General features: G+C 37.8%; 1 protein-coding gene across 1 annotated transcript in view; it reads right to left on the bottom strand.

Moving 5' to 3' along the window:
• LOC131031210 (oligoribonuclease) overlaps positions 1-21,487 on the bottom strand; it is a 119,143-nt gene that overhangs the window by 75,388 nt on the left and 22,268 nt on the right. Inside the window, exons 4-5 of the mRNA XM_057962256.2 lie at positions 21,222-21,303; positions 20,990-21,045 (exon numbers count right to left, since the gene is read on the bottom strand). Coding sequence (XP_057818239.2) covers positions 20,990-21,045; positions 21,222-21,303 — 138 coding nt within the window. The remainder of the gene's footprint in view (positions 1-20,989; positions 21,046-21,221; positions 21,304-21,487) is intronic.

Genomic DNA, 21,487 nt, shown 5'->3' with positions numbered 1-21,487 from the left:
AGAAGTAGAGTTATCTGATATCTATTATTTTATCTTTATCCCGCAGGCTGGCAAAATCAAAGCTCTGATACCAACCGTAATATCCCCTCTTGGGATATTCACGATTTTGCCCTAAAACAACAATTTCAATAAGTTGAGGAATGCAAATCATTTACAAATGTAACTTCATACTAATATTACCTTTGTAATGCATTATATAAGATAATCCTGGTTTAGGTCCTACAAACAAAATGAATTACTAGATAATTGACATTAAAACATTAAATATCAATTACATTAAAATATCAAATATTAAGAATTCATGATAGCATAAGCAACATTCATATCTAAATCAATATATCCTAATAACATTAATGTTTAGTCCAAGGCATATTTCTATAGTCAACCATATTAGGAATTCATTGGATATGTTTGCAAACTGCAATCTCAAGGATGGTCGTCCTTGCACTGTGAGAGCATGGAAGGATTTTAGATCCATTCCATCCCTCAGTCCACCTTGGATGCTAGCCATCCTCCTTGATCAAGCCCAAGAGCACTCATTCACCTCCCAGCCCACAAGCATGGCAAGATCTCCAATCCATCCATCTCAAGATGGCATAAAAGAATGGGCTGGTACTTCAACTCTCATGAACTCGGGAGGCTGGTCGTCCTTCCTATTTGCAAGACACTTTCTTAAATTCAAAACTGATTAATCAAGGAGTTCAGAGTATCCTGAAGAGCACACAATTATATTGAGAGGGAGGTGAATCAGTATAATACAATTCTTTTCTTTTTCAAATTGAAAACCATAAGCATGTCAATTGCACAATATCATACATATAAAATGCAACAATTACACAACACAAGTAGAACACATGATTTACATGGAAACCCTTAAAACCACAGCAAAATATTGCTTGTGTATATACCTTTTCAAGAATGGGTTACGTCCACCATACATAGCCGTCCAATCTTTCTTATTATCTAGCAAAAATAGTACATCAACATTACAATGCCTTAAGCATAACAGCCGCTTATAACATGCATTTTTTAGGGCAACAAACAAAGTCGGCCTTTTTAGGGTTTTATTACAATGTCAGTTTTCATCAACAAAAAAAACGGAAAAAAAAATTTCTCGGGGGCTACCGCCCCCAAACCCCCGCCCAGGGCCCGGCCTGACCCCAGACCCCGACAAAGATACGTGTTGAGTGTACAGTACTTTGCTGATTAGTCTCCACGTTTCAACAATCTCCCACTTGGAGACTGATCAAGCTCCACACCGAACAATCTCCCACTTGGAGACTGAAACTACACGACACCACTGTACATGCAACATCCACTGGAAAAAAAACACTAGGACTCGACTGGTATACATTCCACAATTATCAATCAAGAAGACCAACAGAAACTGATGAAGAAATCAGCTTCTCCTGTGGAACTACCTTCGTGTACATATCGGCAGGATTCTCACTTGTGTGAATCTTCTCAAGCCGTAACTAACTCTCCTCCAAAACAGTCCGGATGAAGTGGTACCTGAGTTGAATGTGCTTTGTCCTTGAATGAAAAGCAGAGTTCTTCGCAAGATGAATGGCACTCTGGCTATCAGTATACAATGGGCAATCCTCCTGTGTTTGACCCAATTCCTCCAGAAAACATTGTAACCAAATCATCTCGTTGCTGGCTTCTGTAGCAGCAACATACTCAGTTTCAGTGATTGAAAGTGCAACAACCTTTTGCAACCTAGAAATCCAACTGACTGCAGTTCCCCCTATAGTAAAAACATACCCTGTAGTACTCCTCCGTGAATCAATATCACCCGCCAAATCAAAGTCAACAAATCCACTCAGAGCAGCATTAGATCCTTTGAAACATAATGCCTTTTTAGTAGTTCTTTTCAAATACCGAAGAATCCATTTCACAACATTCCAATATTCCATACCCGGATTACTCATAAACCTGCTCACAACTCCCACTGCATGTGCAATATCTGGCCTTGTGCATACCATTGCATACATCAGACTGCCAACAGCTGATGAATACGGGATGTTAGACATTTTATTAACCTCTTCCTGTGCCTTTGGGCACATCTCCTTAGTCAATTTGAAATGACTAGCCAAAGGTGTACTAACTGCTTTTGCATCCTGCATGTTAAATCTTTTCAACAGCTTCTTTATATACTCACTTTGGGACAAATTCAAGGTTCTATTTTTCCTGTCCCGTGTAATCCTCATACCGAGAATTTGCTTAGCTACACCCAAATCCTTCATAGCAAATGACCTGGCTAATTTCTGTTTAAGATCATTTATATGTTGCATGTCAGACCCAGCAACAAGCATGCCATCAACATAAAGCAACAGGATAATATAACTATCATTATCAAATCTCTTAAAATATAAACAATGATCAAAATGACATCTATGATAACCGTGTTCAACCATGAAACTATCAAATTTTCAATACCATTGTCGGGGTACTTGCTTTAGGCCATACAGACTTTTCTTCAACCTGCACACCAAGTTCTCCTTACCTTTGACCTCATATCCCTGTGGTTGCAACATGTAAATTTCCTCCTCCAAATCTCCATGGAGAAAAGTTGTTTTCACATCTAATTGTTCAAGATATAAATCATCTGCAGCCACAAGACTAAGTACAGTTCTAATTGAAGTCATTTTTACAACTGGAGAAAATATTTCATCATAATCTATACCCTTTTTCAATGCAAAACATTTTACCACAAGTCTGACCTTATATCTTTTCTGACCTCCTTCCTCCTCCTTCAGCCGATAAACCCATTTGTTAGGCAAGGCTCTTTTTTCTGCAGGTAAAGGGACTAAGTCCCAAGTCTTATTTTTCATCAAGGAGTCCATCTCCTCTTTCATGCCTAGCTCCCACTGTTGTTTGGCATCCACCTGCATTGCTTCTTCATATTCTTCTGGTTCACCAGAATCAGTTAATAATATAGAATACAAAGAAGGAGAAAATCTTTCAGGGGGTCTACTTCACCTCGTAGAACGTCTAACACTTGTAGGAGTTTGTGGGACATTCTGTTGTTGCTGAGCATCAGGTACCTGTGGCATTTCATTTTCAGGAATCTCATCCAACAACACATATTCTTGCTTGTCGTGTTCATGCTTCTTTTCCTGCATCTGTTTTTTATACATAACCTTCTCATTGAATATAACATCTCTACTTCTAGTTATTTTCTTATTTTCAAAATCCCATAACCGATAGCCATATTCATCTATCCCATATCCAATGAAGGTACATTTCTCAGATTTAGCATCAAGCTTGGTTCTGTTTTCTTTATCAACATGGACAAAAGCTTTACAACCAAAGGTTTTCAGAAAAGAATAATTTACCTTTTTACCAATCCATGCCTCCTCTGGAATACCACCATCCAAAGGGGTTGAAGGTCCTCTATTTATCAAATAGACAGCAGTATGTACAGCATCTGCCCAAAAATGTAAAGGCAATCCAGCATGCAATCTCATGCTCCTCGCACGTTCCATGATAGTCCTATTCATTCTCTCTGACACACCATTTTCCTGTGGAGTTCCAGGAACTGTCTTCTGCTTTCTAATCCCATTTAAGGAGCAGTAATCTTCAAATGCCTTGCTGCAATACTCACCTCCATTATCCGATCTGAGACACTTCAACCTTTTTCCTGTCTCATTCTCAACCAAAGCTTTCCATTTCTTAAAAGTTTCAAAAACATCTGATTTTTGCTTTAGGAAATATTCTGGTTGAGTCATCAATAAAAATAACATAATAACAAGAACCACCAAGAGATGATACCTGAGCCGGTCCCCATACATCTGAATGCACAAGCTCTAACTTCTCACTCTTCTTCTCTTTCCCAACCTTGATAAATCTGACTCTTTTCTGTTTGCCATAAACATAGTTTTCGCAGAACTCTAAATCAATCTTCTTTAGTCCTGGCAATAGATTTTTGGAGTGAAGGATTTTCATCCCTTTCTCACTCATGTGCCCAAGCCTATGGTGCCACATTATCTGTCATGTCCCCTAATAAAAATAAATGATAGCCGATGTATAACAAATATTAATTCTTTTATATAAATCTCCCATTCATTTATATAAAAATTAATATTTACATATATTATAATGAAAAGGCATTATATGCATTTTTGTCTTAATCACCGTAAATAATCCTAACTATTACAGAATTTTGGAACCAACTGGTGAAAATAAAAGGATGGGCATCCAAGTTGATGAGGGGAAAAAGAGGAGTTTATGAAAAGGAAGCAAGTCCAAAAGAGAAGTTACAACCTGTAAAAGTAAGACAGGATTCAAATTACAGTCACCTTTCGTCAGGGATACTGACCTATTGGTGAATTCGTGGGTGTGAAAGCCGTGGACCAGAGAGTTGTTGCGATTGGTCATGTAACATTACATTGGCGTCAAACAGGGTGCCGGAAGCCATGTATTAATCCACGCGTGTAATATTCCTGAGTGTGGTTGCAGGTGCCCCACAATCAAACAGCGACAGAGAACAACCTTCCCGGAGACGGACGTTGGAAGGAAGACGCACAGGGAGACGCCGATTCTATTCATACCTTCGGGCGTGGAAAGGCCAGGTTTCGTGTATTTTCGGAAGACCCGATATCGGGTATAGCGTGCTAACAGTTCTCGTGGAGTCCATCACCCAAGGCGTGTCCCTACACTGCCAGCACTACAATCACAAAGAATACACGACCTACATAGCGGGCGCTACAAAAGAGGAGAGAACCAGTGATGCCATTTTGCATTACGTATGTATCACGGAGAGACATCTCCAGTACGCAGAACACAGAGAATACATGGAGACGATCCAAGTTGTCAACGGTCTCAGAAGCAGCGTGAATAGTTACAACAAATTAGCAGGTGCACCATCAAATTCTTAATTGCTCACAGACGAAAATGCTGTAGAAGTTAATTCTGGAATGATAGAATCTGTATTATTCTTAGGCAAACTGCTAAAATCTATGAATAATTAATTCTGGAAAGACAGGTGTTATACTGAATTCTTAGGCTACTGATAAATTGAATTAAACATTTGTGTATAATCTGGCAAATACTTTCCATCGTAGTCAAATCTAAGCAAGGGATCTTACAATGGTATCAAAGCTCTAAATCCTGCCAGCCTATAGGGTATCCTGAGAATTTTTGGTGCAAACTTTCAGAAAAATTTAATCCACAGCTGAGTATGCACCAGGGAAATTATAATTTCCGAAGTACTAGGGCCCGTCAAAACAAATTTACAAACTCTCCTTTAGCACAAAGTAGTACATCTATTCCATTTGAAATTGAGAATAGCCACACAGAAACTAACGAAGAAATTATCTTTGAAACCAACATGGGAGACCCAGATAATAATAGGGATCTTTTGGCTGCATTAATCAGAAGTCAACAAGATATGCAAGACAATGTTAACAGAATGACCAATTTGATGACCCAGTTTATGGCCAATAATATAAATCAACACTAGACTAATGGAAGGTAGAATAACCAAAATGAAAATAATGGGGGAAATAATGGGGGTCGAGATGAACAGTCAGTTAACAATCAACCAGAAAGAAGAGGAACAGCTAGACCATTTATGCCCACTTTTACTGCTAGAAACCAGCCACCAAAAAATGAACCAACAATAAGGGAGATACAGGCAGAAATACATCAAGATTGGTTAGATTCTGGTGACGAATTCCGATCAACAATGACATTTAGAGAATATTTAGATGTCAGAATGAAACATAGGCCAAGAGGACAGCGGGGAAATAATAGTGAATTACAAAGAAAAATTGGAAAAATGTCCATTCCTTATTTTGATGGTTCAGGTAAGACAACTGCTCGGGCTTGGGTGCAAAAATTAGATACATACTTCCAATTAAATCCTATGTTGGAAGAAGAGGCAATTAAATATGCTGCGTTACATCTTGGCGGTGTAGCACATGAATGGTGGCATCACGGACAAATAACCTTAGGTCATAATTTGATAGGCACTTATGTTGAGTTCACTGAAAAACTTATTGATAGGTTTGATTCAAAAGATCCGGAACTACACCTTAAGGATCTAACTCAACTTAAGCAAACGGGAACCGTTGAATAGTATATTTCTGAATTTGAAAAATTGGCAGTCTTAGTCACTGAAATTTCTGAAAGGCACAAGATTGTGATATTTATAGATGGATTGTCTGACTCCCTCAAAGGGTGGGTTAAATCCTTAAACCCTCTTACTTTACAAACAGCTGTCAAAAGGGCCAGAGAATTGGAACCATCTTCCAAAGGAAAAAATTTTAACAAAGGATCACCTCCTAAACCGGAAAAAGACAAACAACCTTTCAACAAGGATGATTTCCCTAAAAATAGGTTAGATAAAGAGGAAAGAGAGGAGCTCAGAAGGAAAAAACTATGTTTCAGTTGTAGGGAAGCATGGCAGCCTGGACACAGATGTTTAGGGAAGGGAAAAATTCATTATATTGAGGTTATGTCTGACAGTGAGGATGAAGAGAATGTTGACCCTAACATAGAACGAATACCTCGGAATATTGAGTCGGAAACAGGTACTAAACAAAGAGAAGAAGTAATAGCATCCATGACAGGGACTCCACATTATAATATTTTCAGAGTTAGAGGAGTTTTAAATGGACAACGTGTAATTGTTATGCTCGATAGTGGTTCTACTCACAACTTTATAGATGCAGCACTCGTAGAAAAACGTGGTTTGCAGACTGAAAAACATGAGGGATTTGATGTTAGAGTAGCCGGTGGAACTAATTTGTCTAGCACTCGTAAGGTTCCTAAATTGAATATCACTCTTGGCAACTACACTGTTACTAATGATTTCTATGTGATTGATCTGGCTGATACTAATGTTGTCTTGGGCATTTAGTGGATGGAAACGTTAGATGAATATACACAAAGCTTTAAAAGGATGGAATTCTCTTTTAAAATTGATGATAAGAAGGTAGTCCTGCGTGGTATGTCAAACAGTGGCCCCAAGATCGTCAGTACTAAAAGAATGGAGGCTATTTTTAGACATGGAGACGTGGCATGGTCAGCACAATGTTTAATCTCCAACAAGGTATTAGGCTTTGAATCTAAATCTTATCAAAATGATTTGCTAATAGTCTTAGATTCACATCATGTGGTTTTTAGTGATATTCCTCCAGGAGTCCCACCTGATAGAGGTTTTGAACATACTATTGAATTAGAAGAAGGTGCTAAACCAGTGATTACTACTCCTTATAGACACCCTAAAACATTCAAAGATGAAATAGAAAAAGCAATTAAGGAGTTACTGGATATGGGACATATCAGACCTAGTTCTAGTCCTTTTGCTTCATCTGTAGTGTTGGTCAAAAAGGAGGACGGAACTCTTCGAATGTGTATTGATTACAGGGCGCTCAACAAAAAAAATCAAAAACAGGTATCCAATTCCTCGAATTGATGAGTTGTTAGATGAATTGCATGGTGCTATTTATTTTTCTAAAATTGATTTGAGATTGGGGTATCATCAGATTGAATTAAGGGAACAAGACATTCATAAAACTGCTTTCCGTTGTCATTATGGTCATTATGAATTCTTGGTTATGCCGTTTGGTCTAGCAAATGCTCCGGCCACATTTCAGTCTTGTATGAATCATATTTTTAACAAACGGTTAAGGAAATTTTTGCTTGTATTTTTTGATGATATATTGATTTATAGCAAAACTTGGTAAGAGCATTTGAAACATATTGATATAATCCTTGGAATTATGGAATCACAATCCTTGTATGCAAAGGCATCAAAATGTGAATTCAGAATGACTGAAATTTTGTATTTAGGGCATATGATCAGTGCAACAGGGGTACAGGTTCATCAAGAAAAGATAAGAGCCATTTTGGATTGGCCACCACCACGGAATCTTACAGAATTAAGGGGATTCTTTGGTTTATGCAGTTATTACAGGAGATTCGTCAAAGGTTTTTCACAGCTTGGGGCACCCTTGACAGATCTTACCAAAAAGGGGGCATTCAGATGGACTGAGGAAGCTCAACAAGTATTTAAGCAACTTAAAGAGGTAATGAGTTCTTGTCCAGTACTTGCTCTTCCAGATTTTAATCAGCCGTTTGTATTGGAATGTGATGCTTCAGGTGATGGAATAGGGGTAGTTTTAATGCAAAACAAACATCCTATAGTTTATGAAAGCAGGAAACTTAATAAACTTGAGAAATTATATTCTATCTATGATAAAGAAATGTTGGCAATCATGCATGCACTGACAAAATTTAGACAGTATTTGGTTGGTAGCAGATTTGTTGTGAAAACTGACCATAACAATCTGAGATATTTCTTGGGGCAAAAAGATTTAAATGACAGGCAACAGAAGTGGATCAGTAAAATTCAAGCTTATGACTTTGAGATTGAATATGTTAAAGGTAAAAATAATGTTGTTGCTGACGCTTTATCTAGAAGGCCTGAAATCAATGCGTTATCTGTCGTAACAGCTGATTGGAAATCTTTATTGCTGGTCGAGTATTCAAAGGATTCTTTTGCATGTGATTTGCTAGATGGTAATATACAGGATGATAAATATAAAGTTGTTAATAATGTTATTTATTATAAAGACAAGATTTATTTAACTTCAGGATCGAAGTTAAAAGAAAAAATTCTCCAATCTATGCATGATATTCCTCTAGCAGGGCATCCTGGATACTTCAAAACGTATCGTCAGGTAAGAGAAAGGTTCACTTGGAAAGGCTTAAAAACCGATGTCCTACGCTATGTCAAAGAATGCACCACTTGTCAGCAAAATAAAGCAGAACAAACGTATCCTGCCGGTTTATTACAACCACTACCTATACCAGAACAAAAATGGGAAAGTATATCCATGGATTTCATCACAGGTTTACCGAAATCCCAAGGTAAAGATTGTATATTTGTTGTGGTTGATAGATTAACTAAATTTGCACACTTCTTCTCTATCACTATAGAATTTACAACAGTTCAGATTGCAGAAGTATTTTTCCGAGAGGTTTTCCGTTTACATGGTTTACCAAAAACTATAATCAGTGATAGAGATAGCAGATTTTTGAGCATATTTTGGGGGGAACTTTTCAGATTGACAGGTACAGAGTTGAACCATAGCACCAGCTATCATCCGCAAACCGATGGACAAACGGAAATAGTGAATAAGTGGATCGAAGGTTATCCTCGTAACTATGTAGCCAGTCATCAGAAGGCTTGGGTTCGTTGGTTATATTTGGGTGAATATTGTTATAATACTACCTTTCATATGTCAATTGGTATGTCTCCTTTCAAACCATTATATGGTTACGATGTACTCTCTTTTCTTGACCTTGCTTTTGAACAGAGCAATGTACCTAAAACTCGTGACTGGCTTCAAGAAAACCAAGATATTTTGTCAGCTCTTAAGGAGAATTTGCAATGTGCTCAGAATCAACAGAAAATCTATGCAGATAAAAAGCAAGTTGAACGCCATTTCGAAGTAGGCGATTTGGTATTTCTCAGGCTGCAACCTGTTGTGACGTTTTCACAAATCGCCCCATTGCAAATGGGGACCCATGTTTTTTTGCTTTTTAGGGTTTGTTCTTTAGGTTTTTTAGGGTTTTGTTAGCTAGCCTTTGCATTTTGAACGTTGCCCAGGGGATCACATAGGATAGCAAGTCCGGCTTGAGTGATGTCCTGATTCTGAAATTTGGCTAAGTCTGGAATGTCCTGATCCTGAATTTGACTAAGTCTGGAAACTGAAAAAACCTCAAAAAACTAGATTTTGCAATATAACTCCTGGAGGTCTGAAACCACTCTCAAACATCCTGAAAGTATATATGGAATATAACTTAAAGTATAAGCTTATACTTAAATGTTATATTCCATAAAAATTATCCTGATCGAGAGTGCGAAAAGTCAAATTTCGCTCGTGTCCTTCTCCAAGGGTCCAGAGCGAAAAGCGCTCCTATCCCTCTCCAAGGGACCAAGGCGAATCGCTCGTGTCCCTCACCAAGGGACCAGAGCGAAAATACTTATTTGAGCCATTCCTGACCGTGTTTGGACGAATCGAGACATCAAAGGCATGGTGAAGGACGAAATGAGCATGATAGAGCATCCAGACTTGATCAAAAACAATGAAATGATGAAGTTTTTACCTAGGGGGTCAAATTCGCTCCTGTCCCTCACTGAAGGACCAGAGCGAAGTTCTTCACAAGACAAAATTCAGGCAAAGATCGAGTCAAGTTTACGTTTGAAGGCAAGGAAGGAGGCAAAATGAATGCGTTTAAGATAAATTGACGATTATGAAACGCCAACAAGGGACCAAAATGCTTAAGTTCGCTCCTGTCCCTCAGGGAGGGACTTGAGCGATTTTTGTCTAAGATGATTTTCTTGCCCAGTTTGAGTGGATCCCAAGGCATGGATAAGTGAAAAGGTACGTTACGAAGCCGTTGAAGGTAGTTTTGAAGGTGACAAAGTGAAGTGAAGCATACAAAGCCAAGATCGCTCCTGTCCCTCTCCAAGGGACCAGGGCGATATGATGATTATATTGCCGTCCCTCCAAATTCAAGACACTCCAAGGCGAAGAACAAGGTGGCAAGGACGTCTTAAGGCATCTTCGTCAAGCACAAAGCATCAAAGGTCATCAACATTGAAAGATTTGCACTAAAATATCCCAGTTCGCTCCTGTCCCTCAGGAAGGGACCAGAGCGAAATTTGCATAAAGGCATAAAATTTGAAAGTTTATCAAGCATCAAGTGATCACGAAGGATCAAGGAACTTTATTTTGCACGATGATAGCGATGACAAGTTGAACGAGGCAATGACAAGCTCAAAATCATGAAGTTCGCTCCTGTCCCTCAGGAAGGGACCAGAGCGATGTTGAATATATTTGCTAATTCATGCAAAAATCATGTTGAGTCAATGTTTTGCAAGGTCATACAAGGTATAAGGTGTCATTTGAAGATGATTTACAAAGGTTCCAAACGTCAAAATGCTATCAAGGAACTCATATCGCTCCTGTCCTTTGGACAAGGACCAAGGCGATTTTTACTAAAACACTCATGTTCCGACAAAATCAAGACAATGCAAGGATAGCTAAGGTCAAGGACGTCCTTTAAGAGGCAATGAACGAGGAACCAAGGATGAAAGATGACACGTTTTGGCTAGAGCTTCAGGATCGCTCCTGTCCCTCTCCAAGGGACAAGGGCGATATTCCTCCTAACATCAAATACGCCTTGTTGAATTCAAGTGAAACGAAAGTGGAATGAAGGAATAACATTGTTTGTCCCTCACAGGGAAAATTGGAGATCGAAGATGCAAAATCAAGGAGAAAGCATGAAGTTCGCTCCTGTCCCTCTCCAAGGGACAAGGGCGATATCACCACAAAAGGACATTCAATCGCAAGGATAAATCAATCAAGTTCGAAGATCCCAAGGAAAATGGCAAATTCAACGTAGAAATGAAGACCTTGGACGTAAAAAATGCAAGGATCATGACCAAGGTAATGGATCGCTCCTGTCCCTCAGTCAGGGACCAGGGCGATGAGGTACGTATCCTTCATCTTCAAAATTTAGCGCTCAAACAAATTTGTTTGAATTTATTTTTAAATGCTAAAATTCGATATGCTTTGAAACTCAATTTATTAGCATTTAAATATTGCATTTAAATGTTAATTAATTATTTTGCCTTGTAAAAAAAAAAAATCGAAGTTCATTAATTAAAAAACGATGGCAAATTAATTAATTATTATGGAGCGCTTAGTATTTATTTATTTTGTCAAGGTCGGCTTTGTTATTTGTTTAAAAATCGTTTAAATTGCCTTATTAATTACCAAGTCGGCCTCAATGAATTGATGGTGTAAGCGCTTATATAAGGGGGGTGAAAGATTTCATTTTTACATCACCATTTTATCATTCAAATGCTATCAAAGGGAGAAGTGCGAAGTTGTATTCAAAGGAGCGAATTTTATTTCAAAGCAAGGTGGTGCGAACTTGAAGTTTCCATTTGAGCGAAGTTGCCTAGGACGTCAAAGACATATCAAAGATGGCGAAATTGCTAACTTGAAGATGAGATCACATCCAAGACATCCCCAAGGGTGGCGAATTGATAAAGAGGACGTTCATTATCCTTGAAGATCACGTCAAAGTCATCTAATTTCAAATTTTGCCTAGGCGATTTTCCTCATTTTGCATTTTAGAGTTAAGCTCTTAATTGAGGTATGGCAAGATCTCTTGTTTTAATTTCGAATTTTGATCGTCATTGCCTTAAGCTTGAATTTTGAATTTTGAATTGTATTAGCCCAATTGTTTTTTAGGAAATAATAACTCAAGGATTTATTATGAAGTTTCCTGAAAATTAATTTAATCTATGCTATTCATTGCAAAATCATGTTACTAATTTTGAAATGATTGTGCAGGCATCAAATGGAGATCTCATCAAGGGAAATCAAGCCGGATCAAGGACGGTCTTCGCCAGGACGGTCTTCGCCAGGACATGGGCGACCTCTTTCAATCCAGCGTTCCAAGGCGAGGTACATCATCGTCTTGCACATCAAGGACAAAAGGAGTTAGGACAAGAGTTAATTAAAGATAGCCTCTCAACGACATCAAATTGAATATCTAGCAAGCTACAAGTGTCAGATGAGGTGGCATCCTAGTCATCACTCCTCCAGTCAGTGTGGTCCACCTCAGCATGTCCAGATTCAATGTACTTAATTCATGGAAGGTGGCACAAACTCCGATGTACCTACCCCGGCTATCCATTGGTCGATTTTTCTAGAAGGGACATGTGTCCAAGCAATACAATTATTTCATTGGTCAAGCATTAAATGTTATGTAATGGTTGTAACAAACCCTAATTAGGGTTTTCATTGTAAAATCTTGGCCATTGATCTTGAATTGATCTAAGCCATCAAATTGTATTGTGGGCACTATATAAGCCCAGGCATTTCATTTGTAAAAGCTAATTAGCAATAAATTAGCAATTGTTAGAGATAGTATGTAAATAGCTAGATAGTTAGAGAATAGTTGGAAGCAATTAGAGTAGAATAGGAGGACAAGGCAAGAAATTGTTGCCATTGATTGTAAACAAACTCCATTTTCATTGAAGTGATGGTGAAATATGTCGTTTTCTTGCAATTTGCATGGTTTCTTGTTGAGTCTTCAATCTTAGATGGTAGATGATTAGATGAATGGAGGAAATGTGATTGATTGATGGTGGAATTCGTATATCCATACTACTAGCAGTTTGTTGATTGCAGACTTGCCTTGTGTAGTCAACTGGAATAGTTCAACTTAAGCTCAATTTCAATTTGTTGCCTCTTCATTGATATGCATCAACTTGGATGGTATCTATGCCTGCGGTGATGATTTGAACATCATAAAGCTCCCTTAGAAGATCGCACTAGTCTTGTGTAGATGTTCCATTGATGTCAAAACAAGATCTAGTTAGAGTTTCATCAAAAATCAAGTCATCGCTCCTACATTCTTAGTATTAGGATTAGATCCTCTCTTCGCCCTTATCCTTTTTTCATTTTTCAAATCTAAGTTAGTAAGAGCCTGTGTCCAGCAAAGCAGATCGGAAGTTCAATCATCACATGTAAGTCCCCTTGTGATCCCAGCAAATCACATCATACCACTGGAGCTTGTCCACACGTAGAGACCCTACATCAAAGAACCTTGGAGTCTACCTAACTGATCCTTTACGCGAATCTTCAGCAGTTAGAGACTATTTTCTCAAGAGAGGATAAGATGCCTTTAGGTATTTTATTCTGTGTATGATGGTGTACAAAATACACGTCAACACAACCTTATCGGCAATCTTCTCTCAAACGTAGTGGGGCTGAAAAATTAAAAAATTAAACCCTCGGTTTTATGGTCCCTACCAAGTAGTTCGGAAGGTTGGTGCAGTAGCCTATGAACTTGAGTTACCAGTAGATAGCAAGATACACAATGTCTTTCATGTATCTTGTCTTAAGAAAGCTCTAGGGCAACAGGTGTCAGTGTCCGAAGATTTACCTCCTTTGAATGATGAAGGGAAGCTCGAAATGATACTAGAAGTAATTTTGGATACACGGGATAGGCAATTGAGGAACAGGACTATCAGGGAATATCTCATCAAATGGAAAAATCTGCCTCAAGCTGATGCCACCTGGGAAAGTGACCGAGTTTTGGAGTTGCTTGAGGGCAAGCAACAGGAGGCAGGGGAGACTGTCATGTCCCCTAATAAAAATAAATGATAGCCGATGTATAACAAATATTAATTCTTTTATATAAATCTCCCATTCATTTATATAAAAATTAATATTTACATATATTATAATGAAAAGGCATTATATGTATTTTTGTCTTAATCACCGTAAATAATCCTAACTATTACGGGATTTTGGAACCAACTGATGAAAATAAAAGGATGGGCATCCAAGTTGATGAGGGGAAAAAGAGGAGTTTATGAAAAGGAAGCAAGTCCGAAAGAGAAGTTACAACCTGTAAAAGTAAGACAGGATTCAGATTACAGTCACCTTTCGTTAGGGATACTGACCTATTGGTGAATTCGTGGGTGTGAAAGCCGTGGACCAGAGAGTTGTTGCGATTGGTCACGTAACATTACATTGGCGTCAAACAGGGTGCCGAAAGCCGTGTATTAATCCGCGCGTGTAATATTCCTGAGTGTGGTTGCGGGTGCCCCACAATCAAACAGCGACAGAGAACAACCTTCCTAGAGACGGATGTTGGAAGGAAGATGCACAGGGAGACGCCGATTCTATTCATACCTTCGGGCGTGGAAAGGCCAAGTTTCGTGTATTTCCGGAAGACCCGATATCGGGTATAGCGTGCTAACAGTTCTCGTGGAGTCCATCACCTAGGGCGTGTCCCTACACTGCCAGCACTACAATCACAAAGAATACACGACCTACATAGTGGGCGCTACAGAAGAGAAGAGAACCAGTGATGCCATTTTGCACTACGTATGTATCACGGAGAGACATCTCCAGTACGCAGAACACAGAGAATACATGGAGATGATCCAAGTTGTCAGCGGTCTCAGAAGCAGCGTAATAGTTACAACAAATTAGCAGGTGCACCATCAAATTCTTAATTGCTCACAGACGAAAATGCTGTAGAAGTTAATTCTGGAATGATAGAATCTGTATTATTCTTAGGCAAACTGCTAAAATCTATGAATAATTAATTCTGGAAAGACAAGTGTTATACTGAATTCTTAGGCTACTAATAAATTGAATTAAACATTTGTGTATAATCTGGCAAATACTTTCCATCGTAGTCAAATCTAAGCAAGGGATCTTACATTATCGAATCTATTCTTGCAACATCTATTGTTGTTGTCCCTACAGTAACTTTATCTGCAGTAGCTAAGGTAGAGTAAGTGTTACCAGTACACAAATATAATGTGCCTACCTTCGCACCTTTAGCTACTACTAATGATCCTTTACTGACCTTCCAGATACTATCTAAGAAGGTAACTATGCAACCTTCACTACTTAGTTGCCCTGCAGAAATTAAATTTCTTCTTAAGTTAGGAACATGTCTTACCTCCTGCAGAAACCAGTCATTACCATTCTGCAACTTGATCTTTATCTTTCCTTTTCCAACAATTTGACAGGGCTCATCATCACCCAAATATACCTGTCCAAAATCACCTTGAACATAATCTAGAAAATATTTTCTATGGGGTGTAGCATGAAATGAAGCCCTAGAATCTATTACCCAGGAATCATTAACATTATCCAAACATAAGATTAAAGCATCTTGTAAAGTATTACTTGCAATATTAGCTTCCTTACTGTCACTTTCATTTTTGTCTCCTTCTTTGTTTTTCCGAGACCAACAGTCTTTCTTTAGATGACCAAGCTTTCCGCAGTACCAATCTTTCTTTCCTCTAGATTGAGAGCGTCATTTCTTTGACTTCCCTCGTGACTTATCATTCCAAGGGCTTTTTCCTCTTTCCTTTGATCTTCCTCTATTCTCCACATTCAAAACACTACCCGATGGTGTTGGAGTCTCACCTATGCTTTTCCTTCGCATTTCCTCGCTTAGGATAACACCAACAATATCATCAAATACCAAAGTATTTTTACCAGAGACAGAGTTACTTACAGCCATAACCAAGCTATTCCAGCTTTCTGGCAAAGAACATAAAATCAAGAGAGCCCTAACCTCTTCTGCAAAGGTAATTTTTACCGAAGACAATTGACTAGTAATTGTATTAAATTCATTTAAATGCTCCGCTACAGATCCTCCCTCACTCATTTTCAAATTAAACAAACGCTTCATAAGAAATACCTTATTCGAAGCCGAGGGTTTCTCATACAGCTTAGCCAATGTCGCCATCAAATCTACAGCCGTTTTTGCTTCTGTTATATTGAAAGCTATAGACGGTGCAAGGCACAATCGAATGGATCCCAGTGCCTTTCTATCTTAAATGTCCTATTCTTCATCTGACATTGTGGTCGCTTTCTTTGCCTTTCCTTTTAATGGCCGCCACAAATCCTTTTGATACAGGTAATCCTCCATCTGCATTTTCCATAACTAATAATTCTGGCCGTTAAACTTTGCGACCTTGAATTTGGAATCCTCCATTGCTCCCACTCAAATCTGAAAGTCCTGCCAATTTACAGAAAACCTCGCCCTGATACCAATTGTTAGGGTTTCAAGCAGATCCGACGCAAATATGAACTAACAATTATATGGAGATTTAAATACAAAAGATAAAGAAATATAATAGGACACAGATAACACAGAGATTTAACGTGGTTCACCCAAAATGGGTTACGTCCACCATACACAGCCGTCCAATATTTCTTATTATCCAACAAAAATAGTACATCAACATTACAATGCCTTAAGCATCCCAGCCACTTATAACATGCATTTTTTAGGGCAACAAACAAAGTCGGCCTTTTCAAGGTTTTATTACAATGTCAGTTTCATCAACAAAAAAACGGCAAAAAAAATTTTCTCGGGGGCTACCGGCCCCGGACCCCGGCAAGGATACGTGTTGAGTGTACAGTACTTTGCTGATCAGACACCACATTTCAACACATCTTTCATTCATAGATCTGATTTAAATATTGCTATGTATCCACTTACAATTCTAATCACAAATCTGCTCCAATATGTCTCATAAATCTGCCCCAATTCTCCCTTAAAGGTCTGCTCTTGAATCTGCAATAATTCCTCTAAGATCTACTCAAGAATGTCTCTCAAGTTCACTCCAAAATAGCTCAAAAATCTGCCTCAACAATCTGCTAAAATACTGCTTTTAATCTTCCTCACAAAATCTGGTATAAACTCTTATAAAACTGCTCAAGACTGCTTAATACAAATCTGAAATGCTCTTCATATTCTCTGCTCTTGGTCTGCTCAAAAACACATTATCATCACTGCAAAACTTGTTAATCTTTCACATATATTTCTGCACTAACTCTGTTCTATATCTACTCTAAATATGCCTTTTTATTTTCTCTATATCCGATGATATTTCATTGTATTTCTAGTTTTCCAACTCTCATCTCGTCTTCTTACCATGTCATTACTTTTCAAGGAGGGCGACTTTTCAAAAAGTAACAATCCATCCAAAGGAAGCAACTCATCAAAAGGGTGGGCCTCCAATTTATAGTAGCTTTGATTTAATTTAATTGCCCTAAAATGGGTTAACACTTGTAATGTCCACTCTTTCAAGTTAGGATCAGTGATCAAAAGTTAAGTCTATCAACGAGTCCTCGTAGACTAACAAGATGGCTAGAGGAATTTATGATGGTGTTTTCCTTGGGATTTAGGTACCATTTCAGAGTATTTTGGGATTGAGCCAATGCTTGATTGTGTCACCTTCAGGATGCCAACTTGAAACTACATTAAACATCATCAAAAAGTGACAAATCCTAGAGAGAGAGAGTGAGGTGCTTCCTTGCCAAGTGTCCATGAGGAGAGAGAAAAGAGCAAATTAAAAGAGATATTAAAGTTGATGCATAGAACTTCATAATTTCCCTTTGGGTCACTTAAAACAAATTAATAATATAAATTTTCACCTTTCCTAAGTTCTTATTCCTAGTGAGAGAGTGAAAGGGGAAGAGAGAGATAAAAAGTTGGTTTAAATGAAAAGGCATATAACCCAAAGCGAACACTCCTAAATGGGATATTACTATGTGGAAAAAGTAATCAATATTTAAATCATTAAATCTGATTGAGGCGCTAGGGTTCCGCCCTAATTAGGGCGTACTTTTGAAGACTCAATAAAAAGGCAAAACTTGGAAGAAGATCATTATGTCGGATATTACTCTTTTTCTCTCACCTCCATTGAGGAGCTCGTGAACATTAGGGTTTTTGTAGACTTTGGGGATGAAAACCTCAATGGTTGTTGCACATCTGCAGCTGTGAGAGACCAGCCAAGGGTGTGAGGAGAAACTCCATATCAGGGGTTTCCATTGAGCTTTAAAGAATACAAGTTTTGGTTTACAATATCTGAAGCCACCTACTTGCTAGTGTGTGTAGCCATATTTTCTTGCTTTGGAAGGTTTGTCCTATGTTTTGGGGCCATCTTTGCACAAGGGTTATATCAGCATACAAGAACAGATTGCGAGAAGACAAGGCAGCAGTTTTGAAGAACATTTGGATCAGCTAAAGAAGTTTGCGTTGGTGGTTGAGTGAGGTAGCTGCTTGGCTAGCCGACCCCCCCTCTACAACACTTTTGGATTTCATCTTAGTCACACACTTCACTCTAATTAGTTCCTTACATTAGACTATCATTTCCTACACAGCAAAAAACAAGTTTGGATAAGATTGCAGCAGTTAAAAGGGTCTGAAAAATCCATAAAACCAGACTTACATCAGGCCATATTGATTGAAGATTTTGGAGTTCACAAACAATCTCAACTCAAGGGATAACTACCGTCTAGGCACTACAACACCATCGCCTTCAGCAAACTACCTTGTGACAGCAATTTGGAGAGGAAAGGATCAGATATCTGATCTCTGTGAATCTTTTTCTGAGTAAGCACCTCTTTTTTCTAAGTGAGCACCTTAGTTGTGTGTTACATCTAGAGTTCAACTTTTCCTCCTCAAACTACCGGGTATGTTAGTAGTGGTTTTAAGGACTTCACTTGTTTGTAATAGACCTATTATCAGACGATTGATGTACTCATTTTCAATTGAAATCTGATACAAGTATTGTGCTTAAATGTGATTTCAAATCAGTTTTCAATCTACTTCTTGTTATTAAAAGAAGGCATTTATCTTCTTTCTTTCAAAACTTCAAACAAAAAACAACTACATCTTCTGCAACTCTTGTCTAAATCTGAAAGATCACATTCAAAAAAAAACATATAGTATTATTAATTTAATTAAAGAACAAGCAGGTGTTCTTCTTCACTGTTCAAAAATTCAGTATCCGAGAGAGGGTGGGACATTACAACACTCCAAAGGGGTTAGCCTCTTGTTGTGGGTGCTAACACTAGGAGGTCAGCCTTTATCAAAACATTATATTTGTTTCTTTTAATAGTGATTTCTCAGTGAGGTTGGCCAACATGCATTCCTATTAAAATATAATAAATATTCTTTATGAAAACCTCATAGTCGGCCACCATTTGCATAAGTAAATATTAATTTCTCCCATAAGGAATAAGGACTTCGCTGCAATATCTCATAGTCGGCCATCATGTACATAGGAAGAATACCATCTCATGGGTCAGCCCATTGATGATCTGATTTTTGCATTATGTCCGCTCCAATTCTGCACTTATGTCTTCTTAAATGATGCTATAATGTCTGCTCCAAATCAGATAAAAAGTCTGGTCCAATTCTACACTTATGTCTTCTCAAATGATGCTATAATGTCTGCTCCAAATCAGATATAAAGTCTGCTATGAGATCTTTGACATCAATGACACTAATCCTCTCACCTTTGACATCAATGACAACTTCCAACATATCCCTGATTGCTTGATTTCTCTTTATCATCATTTCTTGAAGGATTGATGGGTGGATGCTTAAATGATACTAAATGAATTGATGCTTTACTTATTGATATTTGAATGATTTGATGATAGAAAGGTTGATGCTTGAATAGTTAATGTTCACATGATGGATTTTTGAATGATTGATATTAGACTGCTTGAATTGATGGAAAAATTGATTGTTGGTTTGTTTGTTTGACTCCTTTACTCCCAATTGATGATTGATGTATGATTGAATGATTGTTGAATTCACAGAGTAATGAGTGATGATTTAGTGAGTGCCATTTGGACCTACTTTAATATAAATACTTAAAGTTTCATATATGTAGCCATTCACAAACAAGCTTAACCTTACCTATTCTTTAAAGACTGGTCTACAGTCATATTTGTGAGGTTCTAAATCTCTGAATACAGCTAGCTTGTAACAACCTCCCAACAATGCTTCTTGAACATTTTTACAAGGGTTCTTTGGATTTTATCTTGTATATTAGCACTTCCATCAAAACTATAATCCAGGCAAAAGGTAACTATAATCTAATCTAAGATAATAACAAGCAATATATACTATAAATTTTTAAAAGGCCTAGGCCTAAATAGCTGCCCTTAAATCTCATTACTGACAAACTCATCACAACAATTTATTAAAGATGACCAAAATTAATGAGTCCACATCAATAGAGGCAATGATAATAACAATGGATTTATCAGCCTCGAAATATAATTCTAGCTGTGATGTAATTACAAGAGCAAATCACTGATGGCTCAGAATAAATTGAGTTATATGATATTATGAAGTGCATATCCCAAATGAAGATGGATTATTAAATTTTCTATTTGTAAAGCTTCTAGCTGTTCTAGGAATATCAATTAGAAATCAATCATGCTTGCATGATCTTTAAAGGAGAGAGAGTGTCTAATCATTAAGGCTCAGTATAACCTTGGATTCTGCAAGATAATGGCATCAGATACTAATAGCCTATAATCTTCAAATGACATATAAAGTTTTATACAACAAAAATAAATAAACAGATTTGTTGAAGACAAAAGCTAACCTGCTGCTCTGCTTCTTGCTCAGTGACTCTACTTTTCCGAACCGCATCTACCAGCCCTGAATGAAAATCAGTGATCAATAAAACAATCTAATATAGCCCAGTTAACATGTTCAAGGATAAGTTTACAAACACAATGCTAGCATGAAGCAAATAACAGAAGGAAGTCCCAAACTTGAATTCCACTTGTTTTAGCTTCCATTATTCAAACATTGAGAACAAAACAGATACATACCACTGGCAGAATGTTGATTCTGGCACCATTCCCCCATTCTTGCCAAGCATTGATCTGACTGGTTAATTATCAGGTCCGGCCCCTGCAAGAAAGAAAAATGCTGACAAACAACGTGATACAAATTTACAGTATGCAGAATGGCAAATCAAAGTGTCATTCAATATTACACAACCTAACTAACTGCATTTGAACAAATTTCTCATAACATCTGAGTTAATGTCAGATTTGAGAGCTATAAATTGAGCAGGAAATATTCAATGAAAGTT

This window comes from Cryptomeria japonica, chromosome 1 (assembly GCF_030272615.1).
Source record: "Cryptomeria japonica chromosome 1, Sugi_1.0, whole genome shotgun sequence".
In the NCBI taxonomy this organism is placed as follows: Eukaryota; Viridiplantae; Streptophyta; class Pinopsida; order Cupressales; family Cupressaceae; genus Cryptomeria; species Cryptomeria japonica.
Note: the sequence above shows the minus strand (reverse complement) of the source record. Positions and strands in the feature narration are given on the sequence as shown.